At 37.9% G+C, this 15,793-nt stretch overlaps 1 protein-coding gene across 3 annotated transcripts in view; it reads left to right on the top strand.

Annotated features, from left to right (window-relative positions):
- Window positions 1–15,793, top strand: part of DPP4 (dipeptidyl peptidase 4) — an 80,742-nt gene that overhangs the window by 26,406 nt on the left and 38,543 nt on the right. For 2 of the 3 annotated variants that reach the window (XM_027678754.1, XM_027678756.1), the window contains 8 exons: window positions 209–278; window positions 1,828–2,022; window positions 2,941–2,995; window positions 4,953–5,052; window positions 6,397–6,461; window positions 11,515–11,587; window positions 11,832–11,905; window positions 12,763–13,979. In XM_027678754.1, the coding sequence (XP_027534555.1) occupies window positions 209–278; window positions 1,828–2,022; window positions 2,941–2,995; window positions 4,953–5,052; window positions 6,397–6,461; window positions 11,515–11,587; window positions 11,832–11,905; window positions 12,763–12,861 (731 nt within the window). In that variant the 3' untranslated portion in view covers window positions 12,862–13,979. Of the gene's footprint in view, window positions 1–208; window positions 279–1,827; window positions 2,023–2,940; window positions 2,996–4,952; window positions 5,053–6,396; window positions 6,462–11,514; window positions 11,588–11,831; window positions 11,906–12,762; window positions 13,980–15,793 lie in introns of those variants that run through there. The other variant, XM_027678755.1, reaches the window with a different exon arrangement.

Raw genomic sequence — 15,793 nt, forward strand, 5'->3', positions numbered from 1 at the left:
TTATTACTTTCTGCTATCTTAACTGTACAAGATTTTAAAAAAAAATAGACTAACTAGGAACTTTTACCTATATATATTAGGACAGTTTCAGATGAAACTCCCTTTTAATTTTTAGGGAATTGCTCAAATGTGCTCCTGTATGAATTGCAGTGCACGTCAAATTATTTCACTGGAGAATTGACCTAAGTAAAACTCTTTTCACTTTTAGACCTGTGGTATGAAATGTTACTGCCTCCCCATTTCGATTCATCAAAGAAGTACCCTCTGCTCCTTGATGTGTAAGTTTTCAATTACATGGCAATGTTGTGTTAATAATCACTTTCATCTACTTCAAATGCTCTTAATAAGATCAGGAAACACAAAAATGGCATATTTTCTAATTACTTTTTGAAGTAGCTTTAAGACAGAATGAAAAATTGAGGTATATCCTAATTCATGGTGGATTCTTGTACCATAAGATGATGTAATGCTTAATGAGCACATACTCCGTCAGTGGCACTGAGGCAAATACATTCTATATCTGATTTAAAAGCCAGGATGTTAGTGTTAGCTTACCTCCTCCTCTGCTCTTGAAGATTATTAGAAATAATCTTCAATGAAGTGACATTTCAGAATGAAACCTTGAATAAGCCTTGTATCCTAAAGCTGAAGTAGTGTGTGATGTTGCATTTTCTCTGTGACGTTTCACTGTCAACTAGTGTTGACAAATGTCATCCTGTGGTCAGGATTGCATTTACTGTTGTTTTTTCATAATTTCAAGACCATGAGCACGTGGTGCTTGGTCTGTTCTTCCTCAGGCACTTCTCTTCAGGCTGGTATATGTTCTTCTAAATGGAAATTATTGAATTTTAGCTATTCATTGAAATAGAAATGTTAAGCTTTTCCTCTTTTTACAGAAAGCTGACTCTGTAAGGAAACTAACTGTAATTTGTTAGATACATCTTTATATAATGTAATTTGGTAGCACTGTAATACTTTTTGATATGCCTGTTGAACATTTTTAATGAGCAGCCAATGCTCTTGGCTTCTTAAGACTTGTTTTGGTTTCGAAAGAAATATATTGACCTATCTTTGTCAGGATCACCTCTGCTTCACAGTGATCAGAAATTTCTTCAGAAGTATTAAGATCCGTAGCTTGAATTAAAGAATTCTGAGTAGTTTTTTCTTTGCTTTTAAAACGGATAAGAATGGGTTATAGAGCCATAACAGCATTCTTCCATTTCTTACTCTGTTGAGTATTTTACCATCAAGGCACTCAGAGTATGATTTCATATTGGTCAAGAGTTTCTGAAATATTTTTAATGTAAAAAATTAAAATTATAAGGTTTTTTCCTTTTTCTCAGCCTGCATAAGAAAAAGTTTACACTGATGAGACACTAGAAATGCAGAGAAAGGTACTATTCATTTTTCCAAGTGAAAGCTATTTGTTGATTTCAGACTTAAACCAAATAAACTTTGAGTGAATGGAACAGAAATAGTTAGAGAACAGTACTTTGAAACTCAAGAAACAAAAGCAAATTTAGCCTGGATTTCTGATAAGCTGCTTAAAGTCAAAATAATAAAAGTCTCTTATTAGAGCAGAAAGCAGTAAAACAAGAAAAAAAAAATTCTTGATTGGTTGAAGTTTTAGAAAAGCATGCTGCTTTCAGTTCCAGCAAAGCAGAAGTTTGGAGTCAGTCAGTGATGCTTTTCTTGTTTACTCGGTTGAATTTAAAAGTTTATCCTGCTTAAGTGGCCAAAAATTGTCAACAATAATTGTATTTCAAACGCTTGATGTGAGAATATGTGGAGAGTAAATGCCTGACTTCTGTGGCACTTTTCACCCAGATATGCAGGGCCTTGTAGTCAGAAAGTAGACTATACCTTCGACCTCAGCTGGGCTACTTACCTTGCAAGCACCGAGCAGATCATTGTGGCCAGCTTCGATGGCAGAGGAAGTGGATACCAAGGGGATGAAATTATGCATGCAATAAACCGAAGGCTGGGAACATATGAAGTGGAAGATCAGATAACAGCAGCCAGGTGAGCTACAGGGAAAGGTCAACACCTGCTCCTTCTTCTATGTGCCTATTGTGCAGGGGGAAAAACGGTGAGGGTTTTGAAAGGTCATCTTGAAATTACTGGCAAAAACATAAACATAACATAAAGTCTGCATTAATTTTGTTCACTGAAGTATGTAATTTATAGACCAACCATCATTTTATGCTTAAAAAGAGAGAAGAGTTAATGCTGTAATACAAATTTACCATATCTCTTATTTTATGAAGAGGGTAGCTGTCACATTAGTAGAAGAAAATGCTACAAAGGAACTTGGAGATAGAAGTTTTACTCCAAGCTTTTTGCAAGTTTCTGTTGTGGTGAAGTTACTTGTATGAAATACTCAGCTTTTACATCATAGTTCACGTTTATCATTTGGTTTATGTTTGTAGAACATCACTAAGCCAAACAATCGCAGTAGAAACCTCTCAGAATAACAATGCAGTGGTCTTACAGGGTTTTCTGTTTGGGATTTTAAAATATTAAGGAGTTTAAATACATAGCATTTCACAATCTTTTTGATTTTTTTTTTTAAATGGTGACTGGATTTACATGTGTCAGCCTGTCCCTTTCTGCTGCAATTTGATCATTGTGCGTCTTTAAAAGAAAAAAAAAGGACAAGAAAAGGCAAGACAGATAGTGAAATCTAACCTAGTACAATACAAATATCAGTGAGTGTAGTTTGAGGGGTTTTAGAGTGTCATATGCACAGATGTTTTTCTGAATTTCCTAAAGACACACGTACCTGAATTATTGTATGTTTTCATACGCAGTAACTGTGATGAAGTGGGAAACACTTATTTCAGCAATAGAAAGAGGCAGACTTGATGGAAAATAGGCACATCTGTAGAATGACAGATACTTGCAATCCGTTATGTGTTTAATTATTCTGTTTGCTTTCAGAAAATTTTCAGAAATGAGCTTTGTTGATAAGGACAGAATAGCTATTTGGGGTTGGGTAAGTACTCAATAATTTTGGCAGCCATATTATTTAATTGTAACAGCTGTTTGTTGTGCTATGTGTGGGGTGCTGGAGCACTTCATGTGAGGCACCTCTGGAGTCATGGCACAATCCAACAACTGAACTAATGAAGTGCGTTTTACAAATGCCTGTACACAGTGCCCCTTTGCAATCATTCAGGAGCCTTTGTAAGAGAAATTAGGACTACTAGAGGGATTTAAAACAATTTAAAGGGATGCTGCCAAGTTCCTGTGTACAGGATGAACCAACACTAAAAAACAAAATCCAGTATGTATTCATTAGTATCTCTTTAGTTGGATGATTAATTTTTTTAAAAAAAGATGTGAAATTTTATGTGAACCAGCTGTGTGGCATGGTTATTATGGTACTTGCCAGATTTCTCTAATTTGATGCATCTTTAAAACCTGTCACAGTAGATGGAAGTGTTTAATAGCATATAGATATCCCCTCAGCTGCAAGGCTAAGTGTGTATGTAGCATTAGTGATTCTAGTACTGAACAGTCCTCTGTCCCAGGCTGATATTTCACTGCTTTTTTTGGTTAACAGGGAGAATTTTTGCATGTTCTGTTTAAGCATACTATGTTTAAGAATATGCAGGATTGTATGCAGGATCTTGAATTAAATTGCTAACTGAAATTTGGGCACTGCTGGTGACAGGCACCAGTGAATAAATTGCTTGATGGCAAGATGATGATGAGGGTGCCTTTAGCAGCTTTTCTTCTGGGTGTAAACACCTCTGTTATATAAAGTCATGTGTAGTAGTATTAATTGTAGTGGGAGAAAAATTCTTTCTGCAGAAATGGAGGACAATGCATTTCATCTTAAGTCCTTATGAGCCTCAGGATGAACAGTTGAATAGCATTCATCTTTGGAGCTAGGTTGGGATTATGCACTCAGAATACTGAACCTGTGGGCAAACAGATTTTCTTTATCTCTTGAGTTTTCAGATTGTCAGCCTCTCATTGTCAGCCTGTCACTGTGTACATTCATTTTGTTTGCCATAGATTCAGAAGTAATATCTTTACTGTGAGTAGGTTAGGCGTTTATTCAGGGGTTTAATTACTAAGTGCATGTGTTACTTTGCTGATCTCATTGGGTGGACCTAAGAATTAAGCTGGAGCAAACATATAAGGACTATCAACTAAGATGCAATTCCATTTGCCTGTGATCTGGTTTCAGGACACAAATGAGATCCAAAAATTGCTCCTTTTTGAATGTGGGTGGGCACATTTTCCTAAATAACCCTTTCAAAGTATCGTGAGGGAAGTCATTTGGGTGGTTGGTGACAGCATATAGGTATCTCGTTGCCTGGATGCTCAAGTGTGTCAGATATTTGCTCATCTGTGTATCAGGCTAGACTGCAAGTAAGTTTTCTGTGTGTACTGAGGAGTGTATTGCTGCACAGTTCCTCCCACAGACTCAGCAGAAGATCCTTTGCTCCCCAGTCACAGTGTTGCTCTTGACACTTTGGGGGAGAGTTAGGGAGTGAGCTGCCATAGGCCTGCTCCTAGGGAACTGTAAATTTTTGGATGCCCTGTTGCAACTACTCATCAGGCACGCTGTGGGACAGAGCTCTGCTTCCACCCACTCCCCCAGCACGGGAAGGGACACAGCGGTTCAGCAGTGTCTTGTTTCCTGTCTTTCGCTGCTGCCTACGGTGCTACCAAACACTGTCATCCTCAGCTGAGTCACAGTTCAGCAGCGCTTGCGCCCTTTTTCCCGAGCAAGTTCTCATTCATCAGTGCCACAGCTGCCATGCGCTGTTTGATGCCTGTTTCCCCGACTGAGCAGGCTGGCTGAGATCTGACCCAAATTCAGAATGGAGTTCATTAATATGAAAAACGCTGAGCCTATAAATGCCTGATGAACTGTGTAGCAGATGGGCCCCATCCTTTCCTTTCCGACTAAAATAACAGCAATGTTTTCTTCTCAGTCTTATGGGGGATATGTGACCTCCATGGTGCTTGGCTCTGGAAGCGGCGTGTTCAAGTGTGGAATAGCGGTTGCCCCCGTGTCACATTGGCAATATTATGGTATGTGATGGCTTCCTCATTACAAGGATTCCCATATGTCTTGCAGTGCACATGCTGCAAAGTGTTGATTCATAGCACAGAACTTTGATTATCTACTAGATGCCATGTAAATGCCACTTGGTCTGTTTTTATGAACTTGTGGCTACTGCATTTCAAAATTAAATCAATTTGCTAAATATTAATTCCCATTTTAAAAAGTCAGATCCATAACTTCCGGCAATCTCTAACTTTTAATGAAGGCTAAATTATTGTAATATTTGTAACATTACTGTAACGTGCCTGTGTTTGCTTTGCAAAGCTGCTATGTGTTCGATACCAGTATCGTGTGTCAGAAATCCATCATTAGGTTTTGCATCTTCAAAATGCAACTTCACTTACAAGAAAGAGTTGTGAGGATTAGCATTGAATTTGCATTGTAATTTACTCTCCAAAAGTAACAGAATAGGATTTGAAGTGTCTTAGCGTTTGGGGGTTTTTGGTTGTTTTAGTTTGTAAAATTTGGATTTTGTAAATCTAATTCATCTTGAGAATAGCTTGATGTCAGGAAAACATGATCAAGTGGGCAAGTCTGTATGTGCTTCAAGCTTATAGTGCATAATGCTATGCTTGAATGAGGCTACTAATACAATTATATGGGCCCTCCTCCTAGATTAAAATATATATATATATATATATAGTTATAAATGGGTGCTGGTACAATGTGACCACATTTTGATATTTTTCTGGTTTGGATTTGTCCAAAAGCATTTGAGAGAAAGCTTTCCCTGGCAAACTTCTACTAAATAAGGCATGATTTATCATTGTGCAACTAGCAAATGGACATTAGAATATGACAGCAGAGCTTTGATTGTATGGCTTAAAACAAAGCAGTAATCTACAAAAAGGTAACATGGTGAAAAATATGTGGAAAATCAGAGATACTTAATTTTTACTGTGTATAACAGAGCCAAGATGAATCCTAATTTACTACTACAATTTCATTTTATGGATTTTTAGTAGTAAAAATTCAGATAAAAAAGCTAAGATTTTTTTTCAAATGCTAGTTATTTACTGCAACATTTTCAGTAATGTTGTAAGCATTACTGAAAGAATAACAATAGGGAAACACACAAAGTACTATATTAATATTCAGCATTCAGGTGTCCATGGCAACAAGAAGATTAAATATTCTGAATAATGATGGTTACCTACATGCCTCATTGTGGAAAACCTGGTTGCTTTTATTTTGTGGGGTTTTTTTTAGTTTCCAGTATGTATTATTACTGTTTGTATTGGTAAAATTTATGGTAGACAGACTGAAAATTAAGTAGCAGATTCTAATTTTGTTTTTTTTCTTAATTACAGATTCAATATACACGGAGAGATACATGGGCCTTCCCACAGCAAGTGATAATCTGAAAAACTATTATGTAAGAAAGAAATCACTTTATTTCATTTTTTCGTGTTTTGTCTCATTTCTACATAACTCTATTTTTCTTGAAACAGTTTAGTTCTTCCCCATGGGAAGCAATAAGTTTGCTGCTTCTTTCCAGCTAGAACCGTTGCGTTGTGGATTTAAAGGCTGTAGTCTCATGTGTTTGGATTTGTATGAGGCAGCTTCTTGATGGATGGTGTGGGTTTTCTGTTGTTTGTTTGGTGTGTTGGGTTTTTTGGGTTTTTTTTTACATTTAGTTCCATTTGGGTACTTTGTAGACTGTAAAACAGGCTGTAAACACTGTTTTATTTTAATCACCAAGAAACAAATTTGTTTTAAAATTTAATATGTTCATGGGCAAACTCTGCTTTATCTTAGACATTTTCCACCAAAACAAATATACTCCCATTCCTTCTGAAATGTAATTTTTTTTTTAAATGGGGATTGTTAGAACTTTCCCGCTTAAGCTTTTTTCAGGGAAAGCAAAAGCTCCTTAATACTGGAAAACTTTGGCAGGTAGGCAAGTCTGTCTGTACTGTGATCATATCAAATTGCAGACCCACTGAGAGCCAGCAGTGTCAGGGTTGGAATTTTGGCCTGATCTTCATGAACACAGGGTGTCCAAAGTTTGTTCTAGAATTACCTATGTTTGCACAGAAGTGAGGGAATTTCCATGTGTCCTAATGGAAGCAAAATACATTGTTTGTCCTTTTTACGGCATGATGAATCATTTGCCTTGCTCTTCCTTGTGTCAGCTGCTTTTTGTTACCTCAAGGGCTGTTTGAAGTCACAGGTAGCTGGGCAGAGGGCAAAGCAGCAAAGCCTTCTGTTAGGTTAAACTTCAGGTCTAGGTGAAAATACAGGGGCTATTGGAGAACTGTGAGGGTTCCGAGAGGTACTTTGTGCCCTGGCTGTTGGAATGTTTCACGGAGGTGTTCAGCCCTGGTGATGCTGGAACCAAGCAGTGATGTTAGAGGAAAGAGATGGGGCATTTTCTGTGTTTGGGTTGGTAAGTAGGCTAGAAGACAGTTTAGCACTAGTTATGTGCATTAAAATAAGAAGTGTGATGAGTAGGACGATGGGAGGGCTTGTTGCATTGATTTAAAAGTATGATAAAACATATAAATACAAACCTATATGAACTGAAACATCTGGTTTGACATATTACTACAGTAATCTAGTTTTGTCAACTGCTATATGAGGCATTCAGGTCAAGACTGAGGACAATGATAGTGACTGCTGGACAGCTTGGTACTGTGTTTGCCTCTTCTAACCAGTGAGCTCCTGGAGCCCACCAGGGACTGTCCAGCAGCCTGCAGCCGCCTGCCTGCCTTTTTCCAAATGTATTTCTTTAAGGCAGTGGGAACAGTAGGAGGTCTGTGAGGTAGCAGTGTAAATACAAGTTACTGTCGCTGTGCAGAACGAACGTTAACACTCTGGGTGCACAAAGTCATTCACCAGCTTCACGGCACAGATGGCAACAGAGGACTGTTTAATCCTTTCAAGCCAGGAGTCGAATTTTCTTGGCATAGTATCTATTGCTGGCAATGGCCACGTTGAAACTGCCAGTACCAAAGAGCTAAAGGTTTCAAATGTGTTACTCAGAGGACTAATTGGGGAGAATGGTGGCTAGATGGAGGAGGAGTAATTGCATAGATCAGATTGTCACACTTCGCTGCTGCTCCTGGAGATAGGAAAATGCAACTTATATCCTCATTTGTTGTTAAAAGCTTCAAATTACTTTTACTTTACTTTTAACCTGAAGGGGTGAGGTAGCTCAAGACGTGAGTTGGTTGCTTTTCATGTAGCATCAGTGAAAGAGTTGTGGGATTTTGTTGTTGCTGAAGACCCTTACTGACTTCAACCCAGCATGTTTCTGGCTTACAGCCCCTTTGTTCTATGTCCCAGTCCCAATAGCCAGCCTCCTGGCCCCTTGTCGCTGATGAGAGCTGTTTGCTGAACTGAGTGTTTTTAAAGTAAATGCAAAATATGTATTGAAAGCTCTCCTAGCTGAAGCTGTTAAAGCATTTTTTAACTGTTAACTTTGTACTGTCAGGTTTGCCTGCTGCATTATATATTCTCTCATTATCCTACTGCATCCGCTGTAAAGCTGGCATGAAAAATGAAAAGTTCCGTAAACTATGTGCCCTAATTTAAAAGAATGAGACTGTGTACACACCTGCTTAGAGAAGATGCACACTGCTAGGCACCTTCCTAATGTGCAGAGTGTCATTAATGACTGAATATATATTAATGACTGAATATATAGACTCAAGAAACTAGTTGTGGTAAGAGGGGCACATCCTACCTTTGTATTACTGTAACATAAGGTTTTACATTTATTGAAGGCAAAGAATCTGAGATGTTAAATATTCTTTGGCAAGAATCAAGTCTGAGGGATGACTCACACTCCTAAGTCGGCTAATTGGTTGTGCTCAGTGTCTTTTAAGGTAGTTGTAAACTACTAAAAATTAGATCTTTGTAAGAGAGGAGCAAGCATGGGTGGAGCTCCCAATATAATTGTGTAGAGATCCTAAGCAGAATGGCAGAGAAGCTGTCTACCCAGAAGAAAAGTCCCTGGTGAATAAGACTTGAGACTAAATCAGGGCAGAGCTCTAGAGGTCAGATGCAGTAGCCATGTAAAGCATACCGAAGAGACTGTTCAACTTGTGAGAACATTATTTTGCAGTTCACTCTGAATTTGATATGCTTTTGGCAAGTGTTTGAAACAGTCATAGATTTGGCAATCTTTTTCTAGCAGATTTGAAATGTTCAGTCCTTAAGAACTGCTGCATCATTAGGTTATGCAAAACAGGGTACAATTTTGTAAATATGCCATCTTGTACTGATTTGACATTTGTTCTATTATCTGAGAATATGCTAAAGGGAGAGAGACCTTCAGTTTCAGCCAAACCTTAACTTGTTTGTGGAGTGCTGATAAAATGTTGACTGCTGCGTGATCTTTAGAAAAGCCAGTTACACTCAGCAGGGCCCAACTCTCAGTACTTGCGAATGTTACCTTTCTGAAGCCTTTGTCCCAGCAGTATAGCTATGAAATGGAAGGGTAAATAAAGTTGTATTTATTTGCTGTGCACTTGAGATTTCTTCAGCTGATGTCGCTGTTGCTTTATCCTCTAACTGTGCCTAACTTGAGATTGCTCCCAATCTTGCAACCTTCTTTAAGGACAGAGATGTGCTGTGCCCTTAAAGCATGTTTTAGGGAAGGGACTGTTCATGTTGAGTATGAGTACAAGCAAGTGAAGCATCACAAGTGATAAAAATACAGAGAAGGTATCTCTTGTGTTTCTTCTTTCTGAAATATTTTTACAAATAACTTTATTTTGTTTAAAGCTTGGAGGGGAAAAATAGTGACATCCTTCTTCTAAAACTGCTTTTGCAAAGTCACATTCTCAGAAGTGTAGCTAAAGTCAGGCTTCCACTCACAGAAGGTTTGCTTAAAACAGCACTGACTTGCTGGAAGAAAGCTTAGCAAAGTGATCTATCAAGTTTCCCTCTGCACATGTGGAAAATGATGCACTTAAAGGATACTGCTTGGTTTTTGTTTTGTTTTGTTTTTTTTCTTTAATATCACAGGGCCATTTCTTTCTGAATTGAGTTTTTGGTCAACTGCTTTAGCAGTGCATCGAAGTCCTCTCTCTGGATTTTGGCACTTGGAACTAATTGTTCTTGTTCCATGATACTAAATCATTTCCATGGATAGCATCATGCTTCCATTGCATGTGGATTTTTATATACTGGACGAGATTTCTGGTGCTCTGCAACCTTTGACTATCAAAAGAGGGCAACTGCAGTGTTAGAGACTGGAGGGTGAGGTTTTTTCTCTCTGCTGAACTTGTTTTTTAGATTTAGTTGAATAAATACAAAGAATTCCTTTCATGTATGGAAAAGTTGTGGTACACTATTCTGCCATGACAAAAGGAATTTAATATTTATACTTGCTTTAAAGATTCATGAGTGTACAAGAGACATAAGAAAATGAGAACACTTCTGTGTCTTGGCAATATAATGTATTTGATTTTTTGCAGGTATTAAATGCAAACCCTTGTGCAAGGATACAGCCTTAGTACAAGGTGGGGAAGAAAAAAACAAGCCACTACATTCTTCTGCTGTTAACTTTTACTATATTTTTTCTTGCCAGAGTAGCTGGTTATTTTATCAAGCCTGAAAAGTCTTGTACCTCTTGTCCCTTTTCTTCTTTCCCTTCTTGTGGCAGAGCACTATGGTATTTCCTTTCCTTGCCCAAATTAAAGATCTAATTTGCAATCTTTACTGTCTTCATTCTTTAGTCACAGTAGCAAGTTGGGGCTAGTGTGTTCTAGGGAACATGTTACTGTGTTTTCAATTCCTTCGTTAATCTTAGTTGCTGATTACTTCATCTTTTCATCACTGTATTGTGCTTCCATTCCCAAAATGTAGCTTCAGTTCTATTTAGAGATTTGGTCTAGTGTGTTTTTCCTTCAGGTATTTCTCTATCATATCTGGAGAGAGCATTATTTTAAACTTCTTTAAACAACTCAGTTTTACTTGAGACTGAGGAACTATTTGCTCTGTTGACTTCCCTGCAGGTAAAGTAGTATACATTTCAGTGGGGAAGATAACGTGTGTAGCCTCTGCAGGATCTACTCCTTGCTATCACAGGGTGCACTGTTGCCATGGCAACATTTTTTTTAACTTGTCTGCAGTCACACAGGAAACCTATGGCAAGCGGTGTGCTGGAGGCTAACAACATGTTAGCAACGCATTAAATGTGTACCTCACTCGCAAAACTCTTCCCCTCTGGAACTGGCTGTTACTTTGCAGCCATAACCCTTGGTAATAATTGCAGATGGGTGTAGAATGATTTGAGTGTAAGCACGCTGCTGTTGGATGTGTGACCACGCTACTTGGTGGTTCGGAGAGGGGAAAGCAGGGGTGGTTGGCTTTATCTGAAGGACCCCAGAGTGTGTCAGCAGGAAGCAAAGTCAGTTGGTAGCAAGTCATCTTCTAATAAATAGCACCTTTTTTCTTTGTTTTTTCTTTAATTTCAGAATTCAACAGTAATGGCCAGAGCTGAAAAATTCAAGGAAGTTGAATATCTCCTTATTCATGGAACAGCAGATGGTGAGTTGCAGTTAATTAGACATTCTAGTATTACAGACAGGTTCGCAATTCTACTACTGACAAAACAAAAGCATGAAGGGGCAAGGCTGTTACATTTATGTCAATAAAATAATACTGCTTTTTGCAACTAATCTGTGTTTCAGTCAGCAGTGATGGGGAGTCTAGAGTGTTCATTGCTTTGCTTTTCCCCCAGAGTATTACAGAAGCAATTTTTTGTTTACCTTTTTCCTCTTCCACTTTTCAGATAATGTTCACTTTCAGCAAGCAGCACAGATTTCCAAAGCTCTTGTTGATGCCGAAGTGGATTTTCAGGCAATGGTATGGTCCTGTTTTGTTTATCATTATACAAATGAGTTGTATTATGAGAATAATAACATGAGCTCCCTGTGGTTAGGTATAAATTCATTGCCATCGTAAATGAAAGTTCACATATTGCATTTCACATTCAGTAACTGAAATCTGTACATAGAGCACCCGTGTATTTTCTGCATAAGAAAAACTCTAAATCAACTCTTTCTCATATTTGGCCCTGTTTACCTAATCTTTCATTTTGTTAAACTTTTTGTGTTCTCAGACAAACAGCCAGTCCAAATCTTTGCATATACCCAAGTGCAATGAATATTACCTTACAGATAGAAGGAAATGCTAGCTTCAGCTAAGTCCATAATAACCTGTCCATCATGTTTGGTGTTCATTGATCTTGTAAGACAAGCGGTTATTTTCCCCTTCTTATACTGTCCATGGAAGATCTCAGACTAAGGTGCAAGCTCTTCCTTTCCTACATTCTCCCAACCACTGGTGAGCAGTGCTAAAAAAGATGAAGTATAGAAAGAAGCCAAGTGGACCAGTGCATGATTGTCCTTCAGCCAAACTTGCAGGGCAGACAGGGGAAGAGATGAGGCACCCCTCTTAACAGAACAGCTGCATCTACGCTCCATGTGGACGAGACATGTTCTTTTATGCCTTCGGCATAAATACATAGTATATCCCACACACAAAGCCAGGACAAAAGTGTCATAGCAGCTTCCTACCCCTTCATGTCTTTGCCTCCATGCTGAAGGCCTCATGCTGGGATAATTTGAAACAGCTGCACATGTTATGATGTCTATCATGTTTGATTTATATCATTTAGATGTAGCTACAACTAACACTCTCTGTATTTCTCTTTCACACAGTGGTATACTGACAAAGACCATGCCATCTCCGGTCAAGCACATAAGCATATTTATATCCACATGAGCCACTTCATAAAGCAGTGTTTCTTGCTGCCCTAGAACCAGCATTTTGCTTGTTAGTGATGGTACTTCTCAAAAAAAAACCTCTCTAGATCATGTACTCTGAGCCAGTATAAATCAAGATGAGATAAGAGTTAGCTCTTGGGATACCAGTGTACACAATGAAATGCTAATCTTTATGATTTCTGTTGCCAAGCAACTACTGCATTTTTATTGATTGTGGTTAATCAGGTCTTAACATCACCAGAATGATGTTGCAGACTTCTAGGAAGCATGGTACTTCCTTGAGTTTTTGATTAGTTTTTGACATTTCAGTCTAAATGAGAAGCCATGCAGTTTGTGTATTATGGTAATGAATGATAAAAATGCCACAGAGGAACCAACATGGAAATCAGTTGCAGAATAAAAGTAAAGATGTTTCCATCAAAAGTGAAATGTACTCTGGGATCACTTCTGTGAAAACACTGACAAAAAATTTTGAAGGATTTCTGTAAGACTTGATAATTATTATTTTAAAATCATCATCAGGAATACTGTGATGTTAATATTTTCTGTGCAGAATGAAAGGCTGTTTTTACTGCTGTTCCTTAAATTACTGTCTTCTCTGCAATCTCTTGGATTACAATTGTAGAAGTCTTGCAAGGACAGCATGTATCCAGCTTTCACCAAACATTTTGAATGATACCTACTCAAACCAATGTCACTGCATTTCTTTGCTTGCTATTATTATATAGAACTGTGATTTTTTTCTTATTTTTATAGTAAAAAAGGCTGCTACTGTGGGAATCTGCTCTAGTAGAATCTTCCCTGGGAAATCTAGACGACCACCATTGGTTTTTTTAAATGTAGAAGTTTCTTATTTACTGATGAATAGGATCTGTTCCTTACACTCAAACATAAAACATTACAATGAAAAATAGCAGTCACTTAAAGCAAGGGCTGGACCATCACTCTGCTGTGAACATGCTCTTTGGCAAACCTGCTTTTCCTTACAGCCTACCAGTAAATGTCTGCGTTATCTTCAGCATTCCCGGTAGGCTTCTCCATCTGAGGATAAGACTACTTTTCTCAATTTCACATAGCTAGAAAAGATGCAACCCACTTGTACTAAAAACTGTGCTGCTTTAAAATAATAAAGACATTAAGTCATTAAAGAAGGTGTAGTCCATATAATTGAAAATGGTGCTTTAGGAAAAAAACCTCATAGAGTTTTTACAAAAATCCCCATTAATTTTAAGAAGACTTACAGTGAAGCTTCTGCTTTTGTGTAATGGTATCATGTAATGGAGTGTGACATGATTATCTAACACTTAACTTCTTGATATTACATGCCAGCATGTGATTATATCTGTATTGTGGGTTATTAGTGGCATTAGGTGTGAACGTAAAAGTACTCATGCAGACAGCTAAAGCGTGGGGGAGAATGTTAAGACACTTTGTGTAGCTTATCCTTAAATGATAAAAGAGAAAGGAGGCTGAGGTACAAAATACGGGGTTTTTTTCACAAACAAACCACCAATCACTCGACCCACAAAATAAGGTGTTGGGGTTTTTTTTTGAAACACATTGGAGCTCAGTTTTACAAATACCATCTTGGGTTCAAGGCAGGAGTGGTTCTAGTATAGACTGGCACCACTATTAAAGTTCTGTAGGAGTACAGGCTGTCAGTTGTCTCCAAGAGGTTATAATGTCACATCTCTCATTCTTTTGACTCAAGGGAAAGAAACATAAATCAGTATAAGGTAGATCACAGCAATACACAGGTTATAAAAAAAGATTATCATTATGAACTTAAAGATGGCTTGTGTACACAAGGGTAATTGTTGGGATTTATTTTAATATTATCACTCACAGTGTCATAAAGACAAAAAAAGTATTTCTGTAATCCAAAAAACTACTTTAACTAGGCTCTCATTAAATAACTGCAAGTATTAGTGTAATCAGACAAGGATTTTTTAAAAAAAATAACTAGAAATTATATGGTCTGGGTAAGTCTTTCACTAAGTAAAGATGCAATTCTTTGCATCTGACGTACCTTAATGACGCTAGCATCTCACTGGGAAGCTCTTCTGTACTCTTATTACATAGTCCTCTTTTAACTGTCTTTATCTACAAGCCATAACAAAATACAATGCTAATTATCTTAAATTTCTTTGTCTGGAAAGCAACTTATATCCTGCTGATAGAGAATAATGCAACTTTTAAAACAAACAAAAAAAGGTTTTATTGCTATAATAAGTGTCCTAATACACATCAATTCAGTGTCTAATTTTTCACTCTGGTAGAACTCCCTCAGCTCCAAAAATAATGCAAGCACTAGGATAATAGAGCTGCCTCAGGGAACTGAGAACTTGCTTTAACTGCATGAGCATGGGTAAATACCTAAAACTGAGGCTGCAAAACAAAGTCAGCTCATTCCACTATGGTACAAAGGCAGAAATCACTTGTGCCTGAAAAAGTGCCACATGCTAGTTAGTTAGGCAGCTACCAATTTGCTTCTTGCTCTGTATTTTTTTCCTATGTGAAAGGGATACTTAAGTTTGTTGTACAATACACTTTGTGTAAAATCCTAACAGAAGTAGCTGAAACCTGAGGTGTGATTGTTACGTTCTTAGGCTGGAAGGCTTACAGTCTTTGGTTTAAAAATTGGTGAAGAAACTCATAGGGATTTAAGTAAAATGGAATCAATACTGTAAATAATACTGGGCTTTAAGGCCTAAAAGTTTTTCAGTATCAGAAGTTTAGGGTCCTGAGAAGAGCGGAAGCACTGAGGACTTTTCAGTTGTATGACCTTACCTATTAAACACTAAAAAGACCCAACCACTCCTGCGTCATCTGCATCATCTCTCTCAGGAGCAAGGGGGACCAACTCGTGACTAGTAAATTCCCATTCTCTTCCTGCAACAGGGCAGCTGTGGGCTATCCCCGATGTCACACTTACTGTCAGAATCAGAGCAAGTCACCATCAACT

Source organism: Neopelma chrysocephalum, unplaced genomic scaffold, assembly GCF_003984885.1.
Source record: "Neopelma chrysocephalum unplaced genomic scaffold, ASM398488v2 Primary Assembly neopelma1_44, whole genome shotgun sequence".
Classification (NCBI taxonomy): domain Eukaryota; kingdom Metazoa; phylum Chordata; class Aves; order Passeriformes; family Pipridae; genus Neopelma; species Neopelma chrysocephalum.